General features: G+C 39.1%; 1 protein-coding gene across 4 annotated transcripts in view; it reads left to right on the top strand.

Moving 5' to 3' along the window:
• Positions 1 to 18102, top strand: part of ca10a (carbonic anhydrase Xa) — a 257971-nt gene that overhangs the window by 233782 nt on the left and 6087 nt on the right. For all 4 annotated transcript variants that reach the window (XM_042397760.1, XM_042397759.1, XM_042397758.1 and 1 more), the window contains 2 exons: positions 11101 to 11196; positions 17494 to 17566. In XM_042397760.1, the coding sequence (XP_042253694.1) occupies positions 11101 to 11196; positions 17494 to 17566 (169 nt within the window). The remainder of the gene's footprint in view (positions 1 to 11100; positions 11197 to 17493; positions 17567 to 18102) is intronic.

The following is an 18102-nucleotide window of genomic DNA, read 5'->3' as shown; positions in this document are numbered from 1 at the left end:
TGATTTTCTGAAAATTAAAATTTGCGATACATTTGGATGGAAACCCTGCTAGGGTCATTAGGTCAGTATTATGCTTAGGAGTAGACTGAAAAGTGTTTGTCAGAGGAGTGATCTTTTTTTTTCTAACTGAAAATTAATGGATTTTAATAAACTTTTTTTAATATCACCATTCATTACACACACAAAAATGTAAAATAAAATTTCAGTTTGATTGAATGATTTCATTTTAACATTGGCATCCACAGACTTCCATATATTCTTAAAGTGATGTATTTTTGTACTTAAACACATACAGTTTAGGGACTCACTAGAGCCAGATTTTTGAAAGAATGTTGAAAATCGATGAAGCAGAAGATATCCTGACTTTTAGTCTCGAGTATTGGTCGAGCTCAAAAAATGCTCGATCCTGCATCTCCCTTAATGCATTTTCAATAGTGTCTTTCATTAGACCATTTCTGCCTCTTCAATAGCCTTCTTCAATACGCCTATCCAACTCCACACTTTAAGTTTGTAACTGAGGCTTTCTGTTAGTTTCAAGCCGAATCAATGCCCTAACCCTAACCCTGATTACATCATAAACTGATTTGAAATGATGTGAAAAATTGTTGGAGTGTTGACCAAAACTATAATTCAGTCTTAAAGCCTTGGCATGCTGTATTTATTGTATTTAATGTTAAGGGTTTGTGGTTCAAGGTGTAAATCAGCCCTATTTCAGTCTCAGTCTCCAATAAATTACACTGAATGTAATTTCCAGAAGGGTTGCAGAAATAACACAGAAACTAACACAGCAATTCTTTTGTTAGATTTAGGAAAGCACAATGACCATTTTATTATTTTTTTTCTTTTGTCTGGTTTAAGAACTCATGACTTCATAGTGCTTTCTTCCCCTGTTGAAACCACAACCTTGCCCGAGGGCATGTGGTCCAAATTCAGTATCTGTCTCCAATCACAGTCTGTATTTAAGGAGTTCACAATTGCTGTTCTTTTCAGCAGAATAACTGGCTGCACCGCTCTGATAGACTGATAGTTGTAGCTACTGCTACTGTTGAACTGCCAAACCACAGGGAAAACAAGTTCAAGAGAGGTTGCTAACAGATGTTTTTTTTTTCTACATCCCATTCCCTTTTGCCATGTTCTCCTCTCTCAAACAACTGTTTCTGAGTGAAACGGCAACTAGAAAACATCCTCCGCCACCTCCCTCGATAGCCCACCCCAGCCTTTCTCTGAGCCAAAGCTGTGACTTCAAGGTCCAATGTGATGTTTCATAATCGAAAATGCAGAAAATTCTCTTTCTTTCTCTGCATCTCTCTGGCTCCCTCTCGCCCCAATCTGTAGATGAGTGGCTGTGCATGTCCTTGAAACGTGAACAAAGAGAGAAATATTAAAACTTTTTACAGCAAAGCATCCTTCTGAAATGAAATGAAAATGGCAGCCTGTGGGAGGACACGGGGTGGGGGGGGTATGGCGCCATGTGCGTGCATGTGTGCATGCGCGTGTGTGTGTGGGAGCATTAACACTCCAAAGCCTTCGTCTTTAAATCATCCCTTTATATCTCCTAACTCATCGTGCCTTTTTCTCTGCCTTCCCTTTTGCCCGATATTGTGTGTGTGTGTGTGTGTGTGTGTGTGTGTGTGTGTGTGTGTGTGTGCGCGCGCACATACAGTATCTGTGGTAGTAAAAGATCAAAATTCAAACATTAAAAAACATTAAACATAGCCATTACATAAATTTCATCTCTCAGATGGTACAAATACACACATACATACACAATTACTATAGACTTTGTTAGGATTAACCAGTGCATCAAAGATGTAATTCTCTACTTTAGCCAATCTACACATGCATTTGTATTCATAGGATTTCTTATCACTCCTGAACAAGTACTTGTACGTTTATGCAGATGAATATATGACAGGCACTATAAAATGTTGGCACGCACAATAACATCCTCATGATATTTGAAGTGACTGTAGTTCCACAGGGGCAGAATGGGGCAAACAGTAATGAACATAGTCTCCACATGCTTGATCTGACAAAAACAGTACAGTGTGTGAAGTTGCCAAAATGAAAGGACAGGTTCACAATTTTTCTGTCTTAAAACAGCAGTCAGGTGTCCATATGAACAGTGAAAGAGGTTTTCCTCGCTGTAATCATTAGTCCTGTTCATACTGGATATTAAAAGATCCCCTTCAAATGTGCTTTCAATGTAAGTGATGGAGGCCAAAATCCACAGTGTGTCCACACAGTTGTTTTGTGCAAAAATGGCTTCAGCAGTCTGAGTTAGTCATATCAAGTGGATATCTGATAAATTTACAGTCTTTTTAGCAACAAATTTGTATTTCCTCAGACAGTGTTTCCCTGTTGAGCTGCGGTGGAAGCATAGTAACAAAAAGAGGAACCTTGGCACTAAAAAGACTGTAACGTTGATATTGGCTTTTCATATATTTTAAATACATTTCTGCACAGAAGGAGGACTGTGGATTTTGGCCCCATCACTTACATTGTAAGTGCATTATGAAGGGATCTTGTAATGTCAGTGTTAACAGGGGGAATAATTATGGCAAGAAAAACCTATTTTAATGTTCATTTGGGCTCCTGACTATTGTTGGACAAATAAATCCATTTTGGTTTGCTTTAGGCACAAAAGTTTAAGTTTTAGGGAAAGATCATGGTTTGTGTGTCAAAATACAAGGGGAACTTTGTCGTCCTGGTCACAGTAATAAACTTAGTGAAGGGAATGATCACATTCATAAAAGAAGCCAATGTTGACTGAACTGAAAGAAGCCATAGTTTTTCCTAGAAGGACGTTCTCTCAAATTCTGATAATACTGAAGAAAAAATGAATAATCTTTTAACAGCAGTTCCTTTTCTAGTGATCGTGTATGGGGAAAAGTGTATTTAGGTCAGTGTGCATCATGTGACCTGCAACTCTGACTGTGGCCAATACGCCAATATCACCTCACAGCCAGGTGCTGTTCCAGGGGGCTTGGAGATGACCGTTCTTTAGCAAAGGAAAAATAAGTAAAGTGCAGCAGCATTGCTTCCACCAACTCTGTTTACCTACATGTCATTACCTAGATAACGTATCCAGATACAGATTGCATTTTAATACCAGGTGGACCACAAACAAATGTTACCTAATCTGCTTTGTTCAGGTGATGTATTCACACAGATTCAACAACAAACACAAATTAGACATTAATTAGAACAAGAAACATTAATTTAAAATGAATTAACTCCAAGTTGTAAATATATATGTGGAATATTAAACATGTATTCAAGTTGGTAGGTATGACTTTGTAAAGAGAGGGTGCATTTGTGTCACCATCATTTTTAATCTTGTAAATATTGTTTTTATTGCGTATAATGAAACATTTGTCACCAGTATTGAGACATATTTCTCCCTACTTACTGCATATATTTGACCTGTCAAAGTCAGCACCGTGTTAGGAGAATATACTGAACAGCAGAAAATAGAACCGAATCATCTGCATACATAAAATGATTAATTATGAGATTACCAAGAACACTGTGTGTGTTTTTGCAGATGCAACCTCCTGTCTGAATATAGCGTGTGTTTATGAGGGAGTGAAGGAGAGACGACTGTTGTGTATCGGCTGGCTGTCATACAAAACATTCCAGTACCGGGGGGGTTCATTTATGCTGTGCGTGTGTCCCCAGAGCTGCTTCACAGTCTAATCTGAAAATGAAACACCTTGGTCTTTTAATAAGTGCTAAAATATTCTAAATATTATTCCTCCACTGCAGGTCGGCTCATGTTTTCACACACTCAGAGAACACTCAGCCATCCTATTATCCTCTGCTAAAAAATCTTCAGGTTACTGTTTTATTTACATGGTAAAATGTGAATAAATGAGATGAATGTAGTATTTTATTTTTTGTTTGACCAACACAAAAGCTGACAGGCCCCTGATATCAATATTCTTATACCAATATTGAATTACTTTAATTTGACAAAAATCCATGAAGCACTGGATAATAATGAGGAAACCAGAGAAATCCAGTCAAAATGTGACAATAGTCAAGGTTAAAGGCCCAAACTGGTGATTGTTTGGGTGTATACTTTACTGTACTGCCGACACTTTTCTAAAGTGCTGAGATTGATTTCCTTACTCCCAGGCAATCACTGCTTTGTGTTCATTTCAGTCCACTGTACTTGAAACGTAGGTGATCCATCACAGGGAAGAATTCAGCTCTTTTAGTTTTTGTCAAAGTTATGTTGAAGTACAGTCACGCAGGGACTATATTGCAAACACTTGCTGCTGGTGCGTTCAAGGACACTCTGACATTTGAGTGAACTAACAAAAAAATCAACTTTAATACTACACACAACCATATTTACATCTGTTTCTTGGATTTCCATACTAGTTTTATTGTTTATCTTTTAAAGATGATTTTCTGACAATAGTTAATGATTGCTTTTCACCAAATGACATCTTCAACTTTAACTTTATTATCCTTGAGGGGAAAATCTGTCTTGCAGCCAGGTAAAATATAGAACATACAGAGACTTAGGAACACAGACTAAGATGCATAAAAACTCAAACATCAGATCTCACACTGCAAAAATGTCATTAAGTCTCATATTTCTGCCTTAAAATGAGATTTTTCTTAAAAATATGATAACATAACCACTTGATCTCACTGCAGTTTCTCTTGTTTCATGAACAATAGTGTCCCTGGTTCGAATCTGTCTGGGAACTTTTGTTGTACGTCATGTATTCCTGTTTCTTGTCATCTCTATTTTTGTCAAGTCTCTAATAAAGTCCCCCCCCAAAAAATACTTAAGAAAATGCACCAGCAAGAGGGAGTTTTAAATATGGTTCATGTTCACAACTGCAGTAACAAAATGACAAAATAACTTTGAAAAAAATAATAAAATAAAGGTGACTTGATAGTGTCAAGTCTCTGCTTCAACTCTGCAACTTGATTTTAATGTTGTAATAAAATGGATGAAAAACAGTGACAGCCTAACAGTCTACAGCCATGCTAGCAGCTCTGTGGGGCTGTGATAATAAGGCACAGCAGAGCTTTGAGCTAAATGCTAACGTCAGCATGATCAACATGCTGATCTTGAGCAGGTACTGTATAATGTTTACCACGGTTATCTTCCTTTCCCTTGTTAGCATGCCAACATTTACTAATCTCCTCTAAAAAATGAGACAATAGAATTGCTCACACTAAACAGTGCAGCTGAGGCTGATGGGAAAGTCATTAGTTTTTCAGGTTTTTGGTCATAAACAGAGGATTGGGAAAATTATAAATATAAACATAGTGCTTCATTCATTTGAAAAAAACGTTACCTGTGAACATAATCCATGTAGCGATTACATTTGTCAATGCAACATAATTGGCAAAACAATTAAGTTATATATGAATGTAATTTCTAGGAGACAGGGTTGAACATTTCAACATGCTAATGACACTACAAGCCAGGGTACCACGAATATCTGTACAAAAACTTGTGCCAATCCATTCTATAGGATTCATCCTCTGAGAGCATGAATATTTCTACTATGGCGTTCCATCTAATACTGTATTTGTTAAGAAATTTCAGTCTGCACAAAAGTGTTGGACTGACCAACTGATTGACGTCGCCACCAGAGTGCCTTCAGCATGGCTAAAAAGCTATACTTTCGTAAATGGTTGGCAATAATAGAAGAAAGATAGAAGTTTGTAGTCTTTACAAAAACAGGCAATTAGCCAAACAGCTTCACATCCAAGATTTCAGAATTAGTCCAGTGTGTAGTATTTTAATATTGACCTCGTACAGCTTTTTCACATTAGCTAAGGCTAACATTCACATAACACTCCAACAGCTTGTAGTTTTTATCAAAGGTGACCATGATCATGAAGAGCATCAAGAAAGTCATATTTTAGAGAAATACAGACACTGAAACCTTTTCAGTTTACTGTTACTCTCTCGCTCTTCAATACTTCCATATGTGAGAGCTATCGTCCTTTAAAGAGCTATCATGTTTCAGCAACAATAGACCAGGAGTGAGGAGAAAAAACTTTATAGTAACCAATTATAATACTGCCAAAGACCTATTATTTCTTTTTCCCTCACTTTTTACCAGCATCAGATGAGACTCTGCAGTGTGGAAAATCTTTGAAAAGCAAATAATATTGAACAGATTTTTCCTTCACCTGAGATGTGTAATGAAATTAAGAATCGATCCGTCTGACCTTTCCGCACCCGTTATCGACATCAACTGATTAAATAATATGATGATGGACAAAAATCTTAAAATGGTGGATTCAAATTATATTAGTGTAAACAGATTAAATTAGGATTACGGCTAATAAATTCAACAGAGAGTTAGCCCCTTGCTAAAGAGGGGATACAGCTTTATTTATTACAAATCTTGTTAAGTGTTTGAGAAGCATTCACCATAGGCTGCTGTTCCAAACATTTTAAACAGCCATCAATCAGAGACACACACCTCTTCAAACACAGTCACACATATGGAAAATCACATTGAGCTAATATTGCTGTGGCAGATTATCAGTCACAGAGCTTCTGATGAAGAAGCTTGCTGTGTTTTATTTTCTCTTCCCCTAATTATCATTAATCACTATTAAACGGCATATTTCGCCCACATCTGCACTGCGGCGTCCTAATTGTGGTGAATCTTGGATTAGAATCACATCAGAACATCACCGCACGGCTTGTTCTGAGGAAAACAGAAATAAATATGAATGAAGAAAGCCAATTAAATTTGGGATTATGTTCAATTACCACTGCAGCATGATGTGTATTAACGCAGATGATGGATTGAAAGATGATGATATCTGAAAATGTCAGCTTGTGCTTAAGCAGTGTTCTGTCATGCCAGTTAAGCACCTGCATAAAAAGCAGTTAGCTAGGTAGCATTATCAGAGTGTAATGGGTGTGTGTGGTAGTAGCAGGCCTTGTCCGTTTGTTAGTTTTATGGATCTATGCTCCAGTTAATCTGAAGGAGGGAGGCTGGATGGATGGAAGTTGAGATGGAGAGCGTCATTTCCAGCCCAGAGCTTTTAAACCCCTCTCACCGTTAGCGCTGAACACCTCTCCTCCGCTATCGACTTGCTGTCTTCATATTTCCCTACCCCCAGGGCCAGGCCAGCCATCATGCCATAAAGAGGCTGTCATGACCCCTTCAGACACTAACACACACACATCCGCACACACACATACACACTACAGAGAGCACTGGCTAGCCGAGCAGTAGTGACCCTTCACATGCAATTCAGTGTTGTTTCAAATCATTCTGTTCAGTGTTGCTTCCTGTGCAGGTTTCATTGCAGGTTTAACAAACTGAAGCCTAAAAACTTGTGACAGTGGCCAAGGACACACCAAAGAGCTGGACAAACAGAAACTGAAACAGAAAGATTCACTAACCAGAGAGGCTAACAAATGTTTTATCTCTCCTTACTCTTTTTTATTGGAAAGAGTGATGTTTAAAAAATTCAGATAGCAGGCTTCTCACTTATACCTTTGCTGCCTGTCGCTTTGAGCATTTGAAATGACAAGTCAGGGTTTCCCCCATAAAAGTGTTAAGGGGAGGTTGTATCTCCTTCTCCCAACTCGTAATGACACATTGCAAAGTGCTTCTCTGATTAATTACTGCAAAGCGATCATACATCAACCCATCATGTGCTGAGCTGAATCAGACAGATACTGAAAATTCTCAAAAATCGCCTCGCTTGTTAAGTACATGGAATTTGTTTATTCATGTAGTACTACCTTTGCTGACCAATTATGGGACAATTCCGTATTTCATGAGATGAGTGGCAACCCTAGATGGGAATGTCATTAGCTTTGCAGGGATTTGCTCATTAAGCAAAGTACTGGACAAACTGAAATGTTGATCTGATGACACCCCTAGATGACAAGTCAGTGGATCATCAGAAGTTTTCCAAGTCATCCTGTGAGTAACATGACTGTCTGCACCAAATTTCATGGAAATCGATGAGCTGTTGAGACATTTAACCACAAATGTCAGCCCAAAGTGGTCAACTGGCAGATCGTCACTGCCATCCCAACAGCCATGCTCTTAGTGTGGCTAAAAATATTTGAGCATGGAAGTTTATTTGTGGCCTGTGAGTCACAGGTCCACTTTTTATAGGTTTCAACTGCATCTCACAGTCTTTGTCGGTGAATAGAGATGGCTCAGGTGTGTGGGACTTTGGTCACATGATAACAATTGGTCAGCGTTGGTCTGTGAACTTCCAAAAGACCAAAACCACCCACAGCATCAACTTGGAAGATGTCAGTGGACAGCTTGAGAATGACCAAAGACATTCACATACAATCTCTTGCCATGTATGACCAACTGTCACAGTCACCTTCTCAGTCATCCAAAAGTGATTACAGATCCGGTCTTGATCTTTGAGTTTGAGTTATTTCTTACTTTACCTACTTACAAATGTTGCACAGTAAAACTATATAGATTTAATAAGGGATTCAAGAGGATTTGGATTGGATTAGCAGATTTGATGCTGTTTTCATATTCAGTAAGATGCTATTGTACCTCAACCCTAATCTGCACCAACTCTTTAATATCAGTCACACCCTGCATCTCTGTCATCACAATCTGTTCAGTAGACATTAGGAACAGTGTTATGGCTGAATTTGAATAGACTGTACCTGTTTAATGGGTACAGGTGTTCCTGTATGCAGTAGTTAGTGTGAGTCTGTGTTCGAACAGAGGGACACTGTGATAAATGATGTAATGCTGCGGTCTCAGAGGCCTCACCAACATGCAGTCGCTCTTCTCTTTAGCTCTTTCTTCAACTGTTTCTGTATCTAATTGCGACCTCTATTTTCTCCCTATTTTACCCTGCATCTCCCTCATTTTTTCCTCTCCATTTGGCAAACATTTTCACTTTATTATGGCTCACACTGGCCTTTTATTGCTCACCAGCAGCAAACTTTGCACAATTTGTCATTGAGGCAGTGTGGATGAGTTCTTTTGGCTGCCTCTGACACTCTCACCTAAAAATCTAATCAGTGCAACGTAGGGCCCTAATCACTTCCTCTCTCGCCTTGATTGCATTTATAGACGTTCTGTCGCTCTGCGCTCCCCCAATCGAGCATTTCATAATTACTATCCTCTTACATTTGTTTATTTATATCCTCTGGTACAGTATGAGCCAAGCCCTTTGCCAATGAGTGAGGATGAGAAGTTTATGGAGGTGGGGAGAGAAACACTGAGAGCCATTGGGAAAAATCTGAAATCATTACCACCCTTTTGTGCTTGAAATAAGTGCTTTACCGGCTTTATATTCATAGCAGCTTGTTGTGTATATTACTATTAAAATATAGAAGCACTACAGCCTAAAGGCACTGAATTGTAAGCTTTAGGTTAGAGTTGTATGGCTGGTTTTGTTGATTTGAGTAATGAGGTGTGGCGAGTTTATAACTTACATTTACAAAGGAACTGCTTGCATTTTTTTGGTCTTGTTGTTTCTGTCAGAAACAAAACAAATACTACTTAAACACAAAAGACTAAGTGAGTGCTCATAAAAATAAAAAAAAAAACAGCCCTGCGTTAAAAGACTGTATGAGGCTCCACTGGTGGGGTTGTGTTGTTTCAGGTACTGGTGAGATGATGAAATACATTCCAGATAGTCCAGTTTGAGCAACAGATCCATGAGTTTGAGAGTTCATCAGGTGCAAAAACACTGCATAGTGGTTTATAATGCTATGAGAGAAGCTTACAGCTCTGGAAAGTTATCAAAGTTACAATCATCTTTCCTTCTGTCATGACAACTGTGAGGTAAGCAGTAAGAATACAGCATTCACATTACAAAGTGATCTATAAGGAATGTGCCCTTAACATAGTTGACTGGCCAACAAAGAGCCTTACTAGATGATGTTGCATTGCAGCAAAAAAGCTGAGCGTGCCCTTGAAGGTTGTTCTTGTGGCTAGTGCTCGCTGGATCATTGACAGCTTCAGACACTCCTTTTCCGCATCAGAATTGGGAAGCTGCATTCAAAAATTTTTGTAATTTTTCAGAAATTCATCATCTGACAAGCACATGATTGGTCTTGAGGATTTGAACTTCTCTCTTAAGCTTTTCTTCATTCTACACACAAATATTTCCTTCATTTTTCATGTGTACAACTGAATGTGATCCCATGAACGAAGATACTGTCCAGAGTTGTGCACCATTTCCATTGCTATGATTTATCTCCCCTTTCTCAATATGGCAGTTTTTTCAACCAGCCTTCCAGCATGGCCATTTGCAACAGCAATAAACACTTATACCATTAAACATCATTGGGCAACACTTTATACAAACTAGATCTTTTCAAGCATACCCCAGTGACAGACCAACTAACCTTGCCAAGACCAATGCCAAGAGCACAGTGCCCTTGCTACTTGTTACTTCTTACTTACTAATAAAGGCTTAAAATGCCCACAAATATATACCTACTCAAAAATACATATCTACAAACTGATTCATCGTTACTGGCTCTGAACTTGTATTCATGTTGTCTTTGTCAGAACAGATTTCAATACCATGGGCTTCTCTTTCAGCAGCTTCCATTTTTATGAGTTGAAAGTTGAGCAGTGCCTCCTGCCCACGTCCACACATCATTAAACGGCAGGAATATTGAACAGCTGGAGTGGATGAAGCATCTGTGTCAGTGAAACATTAACCTCATGCTGGGAGATGGTTTAGCCGCTCTCACCTCAGCCTGTGAAAGCAGGCTGGCCTTGGATCAAATAATGACAGAATCCTCGCCTCTTTATGTCCCTCTTATTACTTCTATCCACCTCTACGCCGTGTATAAAAATGTTCCGAACACCAGCTCCTCCTGTTAAAATGTCTCGATGGATGCGTGGCAGAGTTTTGATTCTGTATTGATTTTCCCTTTTAAATCATCTGACACGATGTAGCAGAGAGGAAGGATTCTTGAATTGAGGCAACTAAAATATAGATTATCTAGAAGCATGTTCAAATCCAAGGTGTCTATTTTGTACTCATCATGGAAAACAACCTTGTATCTCACTATAATAATGCAAAGAAAATGACAAGTTGTGATTTTATTTAAGTATCTGCATGTCCTCTCTCTGTATGTTCCAGGTTCAGCTGATCCACTACAATCATGAGCTCTACACAAATTATACAGAAGCTGCTAAAAGCCCCAATGGACTGGTCATAGTGTCCATATTCATGAAGGTAAGTCTCATATACATGTTTAATAACTACCTTCCTGCCAGTGCGTAGGCTGTATTCACTCACAAGAGTTGTATTTTCTCATGACATGTCCTGACCCAGCAGCTGCTCTGGTGACATTTTGTAATGGGTTATATATACTAGATATCCGGCAGAATCTTTGCATTGGACAGGAATTTTTTATATTCCCCTGTAGATAATGGGTGAGTCACCAGCAACAGTGGCTGAACAAGGAACTTGACCTGGTTTAATTAGAGTTTAAGCATTACAAGACAGCTACAGTATACAACACACAAATGGAACATATATTGCAAAATGAAACAGGACTTAACATCATGTATGGTGCAGACAGCGCTTAGTTAAGGTGTTCATTCAAGTATTTCCATTTCCATTTAGCAGTGTTTACACTCAGAATTTAATTTCTTGTCAGGCTGTAAAAACAGAATTTAAATCATTTACTAACCTTTTGAACCCTACTTATGCTATTTCCATCAGAACTCGCAACCTTCTTCTTAGTGTTATATTCAGAGAAACCAGAACACACAGATGTCATAGACATACTGCATAAATCGTCATGGCTTATTCTTTCCAGTAATATCAGTTTCTCTTACAAATGCAGGAAAATGAACCTTTTTTGTTTTACACTACCATTGTTTTATACATTTCTTTTACAGTACAAATGTAATACTAACACTGTTCTTCATCCATTCATATACAGATATTAGTGGTGTGTGGACAACCATTGGACAGAAAGACAAAATACCCAGGCAGTTTCAAATTTTATAAAACCTTTTTCCCCCTAAAAGCCTACATAGTAACACTCACATGCTAAATGAATAGCCTCACTCATTCTGAAAATAAGAATATATGACATGTCTGGCTAAGACATGTAGTGACAATACCATAAACCTGTAAGTAAGGGGAGTGAAAGCTGAGCAAAAATGGGGATTGTATAAGTCTGGAATTTAGATGAGGTAGAATTAAATTCTATCAAATATGGATGTGATTTAATGATGAGATGTCTTGGTTCTCATTTCACAAATTTGAAATGAGAACCAAGAATATATCCATATCCAACATAAATGTATCATCATTGATTCTACTATTCTGCTCTCATGTACGTTTCAGATACAAAATAGGCTGATTATCTGTGTTTGTATCTAGCAGCCAAATATTGGTTGAAAGAAATCTGTCAGGAGATAAATTATCCTTCAACACGATAGTTGCGGTGCTCCCACCCCTCCACTCTCCTGCTCCATCTGTCTTTGCCTAAAATCTTATAAATGTTCTACTCAAGAACTCACGACTCACAAACAATTAGCAATCCAATTATCCTGCGGAGCGAAACAATGTGCTCCTTGGCTTTGTGTCAGCGCTGAGCAGAAGTATTAGGGTGGTGGTAGTGCTCCCCTGTCTCTTTGTTGTGTATGAGAGGTCTCCATTTTAAATGAGAGGCTCAGAGATCAGAGAGGCAGCCGACGTCCTCAGCACCGTGTGCACTAAGGCTGAAAAGTTCAGCTGCTAACTGCTAATTAGCTCCCCAATGTCAATGGGACCATCAGTTAGTCTTGAAGAGAGAGAGGAGACGCTGACCTAGGTCAACTCTCCTCGACTCCCCCCCTCTAACCGGCAGGAGAGTGCGTGGGAGGAGAGAGGAGCTGGGCTTTGGAAATGGAGTGCTGCAGGTGTGGTTGGCATATATGATGGCAAGATGTAACTTCAGCATACGGCTCTGCACTGCTGAAGAGTCCCAGCTTTAATAGGTGTAGCCACCAAAGACAAGACTTTTTCCATCAGCAAACTGATATTATAATGATACCAGTGTGTTACTATTTGGGAAACTATGCATTTCATCTTAAAGGTGCCCGACATCTTATACTGAAGTAGTTACGTGAGTTATGTCAGGTGTTCTGGGTTCAGAAAGTAAAAGTCTTGTTCTTTTTCTACACAGACAATGATTCTCGGCAGTTGGAGAACTTTTGAGGCTTACACAGGCATTAAACTCTCCTGGTTTATTTATTGGTACAAACAAGAAGAAACAGTGTTAGAAAATAACCGGTTCTTTGATAAATAGTCCAAGGTAGGAAGGCTGTGTAAAACCTTAAGGAGATTAGCATCTAACAGCAGCTAACACCAAGCTCAAGCTCAAGTTTAGCTTTAGCTTCAGATTAGTAGAAATCTTTTGTACATTCAGCAGTTTAAATCTGTTTACTTTCACATTTTCCGTCAAAGGTGAATTCAGCAACTGAGGTACAGTTTTGTTCACAATTGCAACAAAAAGAAACCTTTTTTTCTGAAATATCTGTACGAGAGCATATATAGTACCACTGACATGTTCAATGATTGCATTTGTGAATAGCCTCACTGACTCTGAAAATGACACATCTGGCTATAAGATATGTAGTGACAATGACATTAGCCTGTAAATAAAGTGAGTGGAAACCACAAACATAGGCATTGTGTACATTTAGAATTAAGATAAGGTAGAATCAAATTATGTCAAATATGGATGTGATTTAGTGGTGAGTTTTCCTGGTTCTCATTACACAAGTTTGTCAAGTGTCACTACGTCCATATCCAACATAAATGTATCATGATTCTACTTCGTCTGTATTCTGCTCCCATGTACCTTTAAAATACAAAATATGCTGATTATCGGTGTGAAGGAATCTTTCTAAATTAATTATTATTATTACAAAAGATGAGAAACTGTATTAGAAAATAGCTGGATCTTTGATAAATAGTCCAATATAGAATGTTGTGCAAAACCTTAAGGAGATTAAAGAATACTCCCATAAGTGACTTCTAATTGCTGAGCATTTTTCTGTTGCTTGTGCGGCTAACAGCAAGCTAAAGTTAAAGATTAGCTTCAGCTGCACATTTGTAGAAGCCCTCGTAACATTCAGCAGTTTAAATCTGTTTACTTTCACATTCTCGGTCAAAGTTGAACTCAGCAACTACAGTATGGTGTAGTGTTTTATTCCCAGTTGTAGCAACAATCATGGTGGATTTGCTACAGCTGTGATTCTTGCAGCTAGCATGGCTTTCTCTCTGTAGCAAGAGCACCTAAGACTGATCGAGCACTCCAGTGTTTCAGCAGGTCAGTCTCTTCAGTAGTAGCATCGAGCTATCCGGTGGTAACACATCTCTCTCAGAGCAGGAACTCGTTTTTCTCGCTTTTCAGTGACTTATGCTTTTCAAGGTCTTGTCATATTCCTGCACGCTGCGATCCCATCGCTTTGACTCAGAATGCCAGGATGGGCCTACAGTCTAGACGTAAAGTCATGAGGCATCATTAAAGAAAGCGGTGACTGCAGCTACGTAGGGACCTCTGTGAAAACCAGACACACAATAGAGAGACACCGGGTCAGGGTTTCACAGTGAATCCAAGGCAATTTTGTTCACACGTTGGATTGTCGATTGATGCAGCAGCGAGAACTATGTGAACCCTCAAGATGTGGCTTATGGTTATCTTGTGTCGGATCGACCTTCAGCCATGTGGTTCTCAATCTGTGCCATTCTCACACTTAATGTGAGGACATTCCTGGAATAGAAGAGACAGGATGACTGAATCCCCTCAGGTGATTTTCTAAGAAAACATTGAAAATGAATGAAAATAAGTGAGATAGAAAGTAGGAAAACTAGCGAGCGGCATGACTTGCTGGTAATGGCATAATGCCTGCCTGAAGAGTACAGGGAACAGGTCAAAGACTAAGTAATTTCAGTTGCAGACAGGGGAGGGGGAGGATGAGTACATCTCTTTTTAATCACTTCGCCCAAAGACATCTCGACAATTAGAGTTGTGAAGTCCACGGAGCATGAGTGAGGGATAGATGGAGAGGAGAAGAGTCAGGGAAGGGCGCGGGGGTGGACGTGAAGTGTGAGGTTCTTCCTTCAGCTTTTAGTGAGCATGTCTCAGAGTTGGGAGCTGCTCAACGCTTCTCAGACTGCACTGAACAATGGAGTCGGTCAGGCAGACTAACGCTGGAGTTAGGAATTAATAGTGGCTCTGCAGCTTCAGTAGATTTTCATGTCTGATTGGTCTTTGACAGAGATCGACGAACAATCATGGTGGCAAAGGTTTGACAAGAAATGTCTGCTATAACCCAGTATTTTACAAATTATGGGATGAGTTTGCGTCATTAAACATAATCCGGAATGGTCCAATTTGCTGTTCTTTTATGGTGATAGGGTAGATTTTAACAGTCCTATTTCATTGGGTAATTGAATACAACTGATTTGCGTCAAGAAGACTTCTCATCACCCCTAAGGTGAACCAAGGCTGCTGTGACTGTGAATGTTTTTGTTGTATGTGTTTCCAGGGCAACTAATGGAAAATCCACACAATAAAGGATGTAACAATAACCAGTCACATCCTAGAACTGTTGGTTTGTGCTATCAGATTCCTTCCACTGCCACTCTCCCCTTTTTACCAATTAGTTGCATACTTACTATAGCCTTAGTGTCCTAATACCTTGCACAGCTGTGTGAAAGGAATTTCATCTTGATGCTGATCCACTGTTCTTTCAAGCATTCACTGTTGGGGAAAAATGCTGTACAACTGGTTACAAGCATGCAGAAAACTTCTTTTTTAATCAGAGAGCCAGATGGCTGATTAGAAAAGTTGCTGCGGTGTAACAAGAATTCTTCATAAACCTTCTCTCATCAATCAAATGAATGTAATCCTGTGGAATACAGCAATTTTGCCAGAAATGATACAGAGGTGTAAACAGGGTAGTACTGTTTGTACCACCCATGATGGAGTTGTTGCATTCAGCTGTAAGAACTTAAAGTGTTTGCTTTAAAGTTCAATAGTTTATCCTCTATTTTTTGTACTTTTTAGAGTTTTACAGTGACCTGCATTAAAACATATTATAAAATTGTGCTTAGGAAAATGTTAGAGTAGAACTTACCACGCATTGCCTGTGTTCAGTGTCTGATGCTCAATACAATCAACTGTATTCCACTGTTATGCATTACATCAGACAAAACTCCTATGTACAGTAAAACAAGAATCTCAGTTTACTTAATTTTTACTTAAAATTTGCTTGTCATCATTCATTTGGTAAAAGTATATTATATGGTTTCATGAGTAAAGACTGAAGCTGTTTACCAAAAAATGTGGATTTATTTTGTTATTGCAATTTTATGACCTGTTCTCTGGACTTGTGAAACAATGTTAAATATTAATCCTTTATCATAAGGTTTTGATTCCACTAAAATTTGCTAAATGATAAGAGTGACAATGAGGGTTTAAAACTGCAAATTTGATCTGCCATGAGCTGGCTAAAGACTGGAATACCTGTTGTATGGGGACCTCTCTTTATAGGAAAATTCCACATTGATGAATGTAATTCATCATGGTAATCAGCATATCTTTACTGTCCCTCTTGGTTATTGGATGTCTTTCCAAGACTTGGATGAGAAGATCAATACCACTCCTATGTCTGTGCGTTAAATACAGAGCTAGAGATTTGAAGCGATTAGCTTGGATTAGCATAAAGACTGGAAACAGTGGGAAACAGCTAGCCTGTTCAATATATGCCTACCATCTCTGAAGCTCACTACCTAACTCACATCTCAGAAATGTAAAAACAATTTATGGAAATAGCTACATGCTGTAACTATTTCTAGTTTTATGCAAGACTAGCCACATCTCAACTTTAGCATCGCATTTAAGAGTGGTATTAACCTCACTCTCAGAGGGGAAAGTGAATAAACATATTTCCCAGAACCGTTCCTTTAACATTACTTTATTATACAGCAGGTTGCTCACTTTTTATGTGACCTTTACCATTACCATTATAATTTTATGATGGCAAAGAGGAGGCAAAAATGAGACTCAAAGCAAGGTGGAAGCTAACTGTCAGTGGGGTCACTGGCAGTTATCTGGTCACATTCAGCTGTGGCAGAATAGAAACTTTTTTGATCCATTATTAAGTCATCTTATGATAAAAATACAATGTAAATGTGTTATGTTTTGTCATGACAGCAGTGTGTGTGTGTGTGAACTGTTTTTAATGGTCTCTTGAAAACAGTGGGAGCCTTTGTTTTCCAGAAGGCAAAGCAGCAGCAGAAGAAAGTGTAGGAGCTTCTGACTGTGCAAAATACATCAGTGGGTTTAGACATTTCACAAGCATTAAAGGTGATAGATTAAAAACTACACTGGCATTATCCCTTAAAGTACTGAACTGCGTAGATTAAATTGAGTTTCATTTCGGATGGGCTCTCAATTCATTTCATGATTTTTTTCCCCCCCTTTAACCCCTTTTCATTCTCTCTTGCTGTCTTTTAATCCAGATTGCTGAGACATCAAACTCATTCCTGAATCGAATGCTGAACAGAGACACCATCACAAGAATAACATATAAAAGTAAGTGGTTATGTGTCAACATCTGTACTAATTAGGTCTGAAACACATTTTTTTGTTGTTGTTCTTTTTTAAATGAGTACATCTTTGGATCTATAAAAGCATCATTATTTCATTTCAAAGTAGTGACTGATGGGATGCTGCAGGGTGGGGATAGTGAGATGGCTGCATGGGAACTCTGTATAGCTGGAGGGAGCTGTTGGTGAGGCAGCATGTTAGGCAGCAGTCGACAGCTGCTCTCCAGAGGTTTCCCTCTGCCAGCCTGCCATACAGGAGAGGCAGCATCGGCACAGAGATCGCCCGAGGCTAGCTTGAAAAAAGAGACAAATAATTGGATTAATGGGGGGGAGCAGTGAGTGGCTGGATACACACACTGACCCCTTGTGGCTGGGAGGTGTCTCAAAGGCACCGGGCAGAGCAGGAGGCTGCAGGCGAGCGGCCGGCTGGGGTTTCTCTGGGTCCAGCTGGAGGAGCTGAAGAGGAGCATGGATTCTGACAGCTGTCAAAACTCCCTCAGATACACCGTCTCACACATGCTG

Source organism: Thunnus maccoyii, chromosome 20, assembly GCF_910596095.1.
Source record: "Thunnus maccoyii chromosome 20, fThuMac1.1, whole genome shotgun sequence".
NCBI classification, from domain to species: domain Eukaryota; kingdom Metazoa; phylum Chordata; class Actinopteri; order Scombriformes; family Scombridae; genus Thunnus; species Thunnus maccoyii.
This window is presented reverse-complemented; position numbering and strand designations above follow the sequence as displayed.